This window comes from Athene cunicularia (genome assembly GCF_003259725.1).
Source record: "Athene cunicularia isolate RWA chromosome 10 unlocalized genomic scaffold, athCun1 chr10_part1, whole genome shotgun sequence".
Classification (NCBI taxonomy): domain Eukaryota; kingdom Metazoa; phylum Chordata; class Aves; order Strigiformes; family Strigidae; genus Athene; species Athene cunicularia.
Window position 1 is genome coordinate 7,601,545 of NW_020799112.1, and position 6,730 is coordinate 7,608,274.

The following is a 6,730-nucleotide window of genomic DNA, read 5'->3' on the forward strand; positions in this document are numbered from 1 at the left end:
GCCCAGCTCCCCCCCCCTCCCGCCGCCCCTGTGCCAGTCGGTGCCCTTCGGCAGGTGACGGCGGGACAGCTGCGGGAGCGGGGCAACGCGCTCTTCCAGGCGGGGGACCACGCCGCGGCCCTCGCTGCCTACACGGAGGCGCTGAGCCTCTGCGAGGCCGAGCCGGAGCAAGCCGTGCTGCACCGCAACCGGGCTGCCTGCTACCTGAAGCTGGTGAGAGTGGGGCGGGTGCGTCACCACGGGCCCTGCAGGAACCTGCCCGGCCGCCCTGGCCTGTTGGGGCTGCACTGCTGGCGCCTGCCCCAGCCTGCCCCCCTTCACCGGCTGCGCTGGGAGGTCCCTGAAGCCCCTGGGAAGGGTCTTGTCAGTCCCCGGCTAGGGTCTTGTCAGTCGCTGGGCAGAGCCCTGTCTGTCCCCGGGCAGGGTCTTGTCAGTCCCCAGGCAGGGCGCTGTCAGATGTTCCCTTCACTCACCTTTTCTCCCAGCCCTACCTGCTGACCCGTGCTGTCCCACCTCCCCTGCGCACTGCTGGGGCCAGGGCAGGGCCCTCCCATCCATGCCTGGGCTGTGTGTACTCTGGGGCTGTTCCCCAGCACTTCTGATCTCCCACGGTGACACTGTCCCTGAGGCAAGGAGCAACACAAGGAACTTCAGGGGCTCGAGCAGGCAGGGAGCACTTGAAAAGCAGCAGGGGCGCTACAGGTCCTGTGAGGGTTGTGTTCTGGGAAGGGCAGGACGTCCTGCTGGGCTGGCTCCCTGTGCACAGTGACACTGTCAGACCCCACTTTGCTCTCTACAGCGGTGGGTGCTGGGCTGAGCGAGCCCTGCGCGGGCAGGGTGGTCAGGCCTTTCCCCCTCACTGACTCTTCCTGTCTCTGCAGGAGGACTACGCCAAGGCAGAGACCGATGCGTCTAAAGGTACAGTCAGTGGTGGCTGGCAGGGGACTGGCCTCTGCACGCTGCTGCTCGTCTGGGTGGGCTGGATCAGTCCAGGGCCTTTGCGGTAGATCCTCCGCTCGTCTGCAGCCATTGAAGCCAATGGCCGGGACGTGAAGGCGCTGTTCCGCCGCAGCCAGGCGCTGCAGAAGCTGGGCCGCCTGGACCAGGCCGTCAGCGACCTGCAGCGCTGTGTGAGCCTGGAGCCCAAGAACAAGGCCTTCCAGGAGGCCCTGCGTGCCCTGGGGAGCAGCATGCACGAGAGGGTGAGTGGGGGTGGCAGTGTGGGAGGTGGGAGCTGCAGGGCTTCCCCCCTGGTGTGAGTAGTGGGCTCAGGGAGGCAGCGAGGGCTGACCGGCTCTTTCTGCTCTGTCTCAGATGAAGACGATGTCCTGCACAGATTCAAAGGTGGAGCAGATGTTCCAGATCTTGCTGGATCCTGATGAAAAGGATGAGGACAAGAAGCAAAAGGTCTGAGCTCTGGGGAGCGGCGGGCAGCATGGCTTGGCTGGAAGGCGAGGAGGGGAGGAGCGGTATTCACAGGTCAGCACTGCTGGCTCCAACGGTGCTGCCCAGGGGAGGCCAGGCTGAACACGCTCCCCAGAGCCTCGGGGTGGAAGACAGGTGCCTGCAGCTGTGCTGGCTGCCTGGCCGGGGAGGTTCCCGGCCTGCAGTGGGCTGCGTTTGGGTGGGCAGGTGACCCAGACACACCTCTCCTTTCCCAGGCTGCGCAAAACCTGATTGTGCTGGCACGAGAGGAGGCCGGAGCCGAGAAAATCTTCCAGAGTGATGGCGTGCAGCTGCTGACGCGGCTGCTCGATACGGCCAAGGCTGACCTGATGCTGGCGGCCCTGCGGACCCTGGTGGGGCTGTGCACCGGCCACCGCTCCCGGGTAGGTCCTGATGTAGCCTTGCTCTCCCGCTGGAATTGACTCTGGGGAGGCCGCAAAGTGCCTTGGGCAGGGCGGTGTGGCTGGCCTCTGCCTGCACCTGGCTGCAGCACATCTGAGCAGAGGACCTGTGAGCTGTCACCTGCTAGGCCTGAGCTTACAAGAGCCTTGTGGTGGTGGGGAATGGTGCCAGGAAGTGCTGAGGCTTCCCTGCAGCCTCTCGTGGATGGTTGCACTTGTCCCTGCAGACCGCGGCTGTCCTGGCGGAGCTGGAAGCCCCTCGGCTCTCGGCAGTGCTGGGTGTGGAGCATGAGCAGGTGTCCCTGGCTGCCTGCAACCTCCTGCACATGATGTTTGATTCGCTGAAGGAGGGGCTGCAGAAGGATTTCCGTGGCAAGGAGGATGCGGTGGTGCCAGGTGGGTGGGGAGAACACCACGTGGGGAGGCCCTGGGCAGCTGCGGGCCACAGGCTCCAGTCCAGGGTCAGTACAAGGTGGAGCTAGGGAGTGGGAGCCCCTGGTCGTGGCAGCATCTCCTGCCAGCCTCACAAAGCGGGGGTGAGGCCCGTGCCTGGGGCACTGACTGCTGGGCACTGTCTCTTCTGGAAGATTCTTCCAAGGACCTGAAAGTGCTGATCAAGCACCTCTTGGAGCTGCTGGTGCTGGAAGGGGCCTCTGCGCACGGCCGGGACAACGCCCTCAACCTGCTCATCAAGGTGGTACCCAGGAAGTCTTCGAAGGAGACCAACAACAGCCTGAGCCTCTGGGTGATCGACCAGGGTGAGCAGAGTGGCCTGCAGCATCACTGCGCCTTGGGGGGGCCACGCCCCATCCTGCTCCTCACCGGGTGTTTGACCTCCGTGTCCTCCTAGGCCTGAAGAAGGTCCTGGAGGTGGGAAGCACTGTGTGCGGTGCCCCAGGCAGCCTGCCCGTGACGGAGAACAGCCGGATGAGTGCCTCGGTTCTGCTGAGCAAGCTTTATGATGACCTGAAGTGCGACGCTGAGAGGGAGAACTTCCACCGCTTGTGCAAGGACTACGTGAGGTGAGCCTGGGCCTCCCTGTGCAGCCTTTGGGGAAGCAGCAGTCCCCTCATCCCCAGACCTCTTTGCCCTTGGCAATAAAAGCAGATTGCAGACAGTGTTGGGGTTCAGCAGGTGGGGCTGCCAGCAGCTGAAGGCAGTGGGAGGGCTCAGCCTCACCCTTCCCGGGGATCTTACCCCACAGGAGCTGGTTCGAGGGGCATGAGCTGGCTGGGAAGCTGCGGGCCGTCCAGGCAGTGTCGTGCCTGCTGCAGGGCCCCTCGGATGCTGGGAACGGGGTGCTGGAGCTGGAGGGGATGATGGACAGCGTGCTGTCCCTCTGCGCCTCTGTCTGCGAGTCCCACCAGCTGGTCGCGGTGGAGGCGCTGATCCATGCTGCCGACAAGGCCAAACGCGCCTCCTTCATCACCGCCAACGGCGTCAGTCTGCTCAAGGAGATCTACAAACACAGCGAGAGGGACAGCATCCGCATCCGGGCGCTGGTGGTGAGTGTGGCGGGTCCCCAGTGAGGGCTTCGGGGCCCTTGCAGGTACTTTGGGGTGACAGTGCCCGTTGTGCCTCTGACGCTCTGCTCCCGGCCGTAGGGGCTCTGCAAGCTGGGCTCTGCAGGGGGCACTGACTTCAGCATGAAGCAGTTCGCCGAGGGCTCCACGATGAAGCTGGCCAAGCAGTGCCGCAAGTAAGCGAGTGTGGTGGGTGTTGGGCAGGGGAATGGCATCCACCTGCAGCCTGAGCTTACAGGGTCCCTCTCCAGGTGGCTCTGCAACGAGGCAATAGATGCAGGCACACGGCGCTGGGCCGTGGAGGGCCTGGCCTACCTCACCTTTGATGCGGACGTCAAGGAGGAGTTTGTGGAGGACAAGGCAGCGATGCAGGCCATGTTCCACCTGGTCAGGGTGGGTGCTGAACGCTGCGCCAGTGGCGCAGGGTGGCGGACGCTGGGGGAATGCACTGGCAGGGGTTGTGGGGCTCATGCTGTTGGGGTGAGGGGTGTGCGGCAGCACTGGGTGGGCTCGGGGCCTCTCCCCATTGTGGGCGTGACGGGTGCAATGTTACTGCTGCAGTCGGAGGACCGGAGCGTGCTCTACGCCGTTGCCTCCACACTGGTCAACTGCACCAACAGCTACGACCACGAGGAGCCGGACCCCCAGATGCTGGAGCTGGCCAAGTACGCCAAGCAGCACATCCCGGAGCAGCACCCCAAGGTGAGCAGGGGGGGCCTGGCCGTCCCCGGGGGCTGCCGGGAGCCCCAACGCTGGAGGAAAGTGGATGGTGGGTGGGCAGCGCCCAGGGGCGTGTTTGGGAACATGGAGGGGTCCTTGGGGCTTTGGGAGTGGGATGGGAGCCCGCGCAGCATATGGCAGGCTCATGCCCTTGAGCTGAGCAGTGACCCTGCCTCCGGAACAGGACAAGCCGGACTTTTTGAAGCGCCGGGTGCGGAAGCTGCTGACAGCTGGCGTGGTGTCTGCTTTCGCCTGCATAGTGAAGAGCGAGAACCCAGCGCTCACTGACTCCTGCCGGGAGCTGATCTCCAGGTACGGCGTGTTCAGGGGGGTGGTAGAGAGGAAATTGTGTATTGCCCTCATCCTCCCAGCCATCTGACATGCCTTTGGTGAATGCAAGCTGCTAAGAACAGAAAAGAGTCTGGGAGCGGCATAGCCTGGGCCTGCAGCAGGCACCTGGGCGCTGTTGGGACCCACTGCAGCAGGTCCTTGACTCCGGCATTGTCCCTAGGGTGTTTCTGGCGCTGGTGGAGGAGGCGGAGGACCGGGGCAGTGTGGTGGCACAGGGAGGAGGCAAGGTGAGGGGACCACGCGGTGCTGCCATGGGGCTCCGGGGAGGGCTGGCGGGCTGTGCTGTGGTGGCGTGGCAGAGGACTGAGCTGGCTCCATCCTACATGAGACATGAGGCTGTGGGACCAGCTGCTGTGGCTCTGCCTGCAGGCTCTCATCCCCCTGTCCCTGGAGGGCACCGAGGTGGGACAGACCAAGGCGGCTCAGGCCCTGGCAAAGATCACCATCACTTCGAACCCCGAGCTGGCCTTCCCCGGAGAACGGGTCAGTGGGGGACATGGGCTGGGGGGGGATAGGCCTGCCCAGGCAGTCTGGGCTGCAGGGGAGCTGCCGTGGGCACAGACTCACCCCCCATGCTGCTGTGGTGGGGTATGTGTTTGCTCTTGAGGCGTCGGGCTGAGCCAGGCCCAGAGGGGCTGCCCCAGCGGGACTGGGGGCAGGGTGGACTTTGGCTCCTCCTTGCCCACCAGGAAGGGGCTTGGTAGCCCTGGGGCTAAAGGGCTGGGGATCTGAGGTGGGATCTTCACCCTGGAACTGCCAGCAGGGGTTTGCCCTTCCTTGATTGGGGCAAGACCCCTGGTGTTCTGCACAGAGAGGGCCTAGGCCTGACCATGGGAGCAGCTCTGCCTTTAGGCTGGGCTCACAGGGCTCCCCCCACCCCCCTGCCTCTCGCATGGGGTCTGAGCCCTGCGCTGCTGTCTCCACAGATCTACGAGGTGGTCCGGCCCCTGGTGAGCCTCCTGCACCTTCAGCGTACGGGCCTGGAGAACTTTGAGGGGCTGATGGCATTGACCAACCTGGCTGGGATCAGTGAGAGGCTGCGGTAGGAGCTGCACTGGGGTGAGGGGGAGCATGTCCTGCCCGCAGCTAGAGGGGTGCAGCCCTGGGCGGCCAGCGCTGACCCCCGCCCCACTGCAGGCAGAAGATCCTGAAGGAGAAGGCCGTGCCCATGATCGAGGGGTACATGTTTGAGGAGCACGAGTTGATCCGGCTGGCGGCCACAGAGTGCATGTGCAACATGGCCATGAGCAAGGAGGTGAGGGCTGTGCAGAAGCAGGCTTTGGGGGGCTGCTCCCAGCCCCCCAAACCCCCACATCTTCCTTCCTCCTCCTTGGCAGGTGCAGGAGCTGTTCCTGGCTGAGGGCAGTGACCGGCTGAAGCTGATGGTCCTGTACAGTGGGGAGGAGGACGAGAAGCTGCGGCGGGCGGCCTCGGGGACCCTGGCCATGCTGACCGCCCTGCATCCCGCCATCTGCAAGCGCATCCCCCAGGTGGTGAGTGCCTGGTGGCGTGGCGGGGGCACCCAGACCCCCGGGACAGCACCCACTGTCCCCTACGCCCTCTCCGCTGGAGCAGGGTCCTGTTGCTGGCCCCGGGAGCCACAGGGCAGCCTCTCCTGGCCTCTGCACCAGAGCTGAGGGGCTCGGGGGGGGCCCTCTTGCGCGGGGCTGCGCTGAGGGTGGCCTTGCTCCCCCTGCAGACAGTGCACTGGCTGGAGATCCTGCAGGCCCTGCTGCTGAGCCCCAGCACCGAGCTGCAGCACCGTGGCGCTGTGGTGGTGATGAACATGGTGGCAGCAGAGCGGGAGGTGGCAGAGCAGCTCATGGCTAGCGAGACACTGGAGATCCTCTCCGTGCTAGCCAAGGACGACCAGGACAAGCCCCGTGTGGCCCAGGCAGCCAAGGCGAGCCTGGCCCAGGCCGTGGCCTACGGCCTCATCCAGCCCAACCCTAGCCAAGCCTGAGGCTGCCCGGCGCTGACACACATGCTGCTCAGGGACAGTTGCCCACCGCTCGGGGATGGTTGCCCACCGCTCGGGGATGGTTGCCCACCGCTCGGGGATGGTTGCCACACTGCTACCCCAGGACTATGGCTGCGCTAGGGGCACCTGCCCAGTGGCCCGGGGCCAGGAGGGAGGATGGGGCTGGCCGCTGCCACCGTCTGCCTTAACCGGGGGGGGGCTGGGGTCCCGCCCGACGACACAGTCTGCACTAAAGCTGCTCTTGGACCACGGCCCTGGCTCTGTCCATCTGTTCATCCGTCCGCCCGTCGGTCGCGCCGCCCCCCCCC

General features: G+C 65.4%; 2 protein-coding genes across 4 annotated transcripts in view; both read left to right on the forward strand.

Moving 5' to 3' along the window:
- Window positions 1–1,007, forward strand: part of LOC113483950 — a 2,419-nt gene extending 1,412 nt beyond the window's left edge. The window contains exons 4-5 of the mRNA XM_026856024.1: window positions 252–363; window positions 882–1,007. Of these exons, the coding sequence (XP_026711825.1) occupies window positions 252–363; window positions 882–1,007 (238 nt within the window). The remainder of the gene's footprint in view (window positions 1–251; window positions 364–881) is intronic.
- Window positions 39–6,673, forward strand: UNC45A (unc-45 myosin chaperone A). 3 transcript variants are annotated; one of them, XM_026856375.1, is made up of 19 exons: window positions 39–213; window positions 882–918; window positions 1,027–1,202; window positions 1,315–1,407; window positions 1,662–1,829; window positions 2,075–2,243; window positions 2,435–2,605; window positions 2,698–2,869; window positions 3,052–3,352; window positions 3,452–3,546; window positions 3,622–3,763; window positions 3,932–4,072; window positions 4,275–4,402; window positions 4,602–4,668; window positions 4,811–4,924; window positions 5,368–5,483; window positions 5,579–5,696; window positions 5,779–5,934; window positions 6,141–6,673. In XM_026856375.1, exons 3-19 carry the CDS (start codon window positions 1,191–1,193, stop codon window positions 6,402–6,404), a joined length of 2,427 nt encoding a protein of 808 aa, XP_026712176.1. In that variant the 5' UTR covers window positions 39–213; window positions 882–918; window positions 1,027–1,190; the 3' UTR covers window positions 6,405–6,673. The 3 variants fall into 3 exon arrangements, with proteins under 3 accessions (XP_026712176.1, XP_026712174.1, XP_026712175.1); XM_026856373.1 differs by lacking the exons at window positions 39–213; window positions 882–918 and having other exon boundaries at window positions 1,082–1,202; window positions 6,141–6,441; window positions 6,484–6,673; XM_026856374.1 differs by lacking the exons at window positions 39–213; window positions 882–918; window positions 1,027–1,202 and having other exon boundaries at window positions 1,369–1,479.
- Window positions 6,674–6,730: the final 57 nt, after the last annotated feature.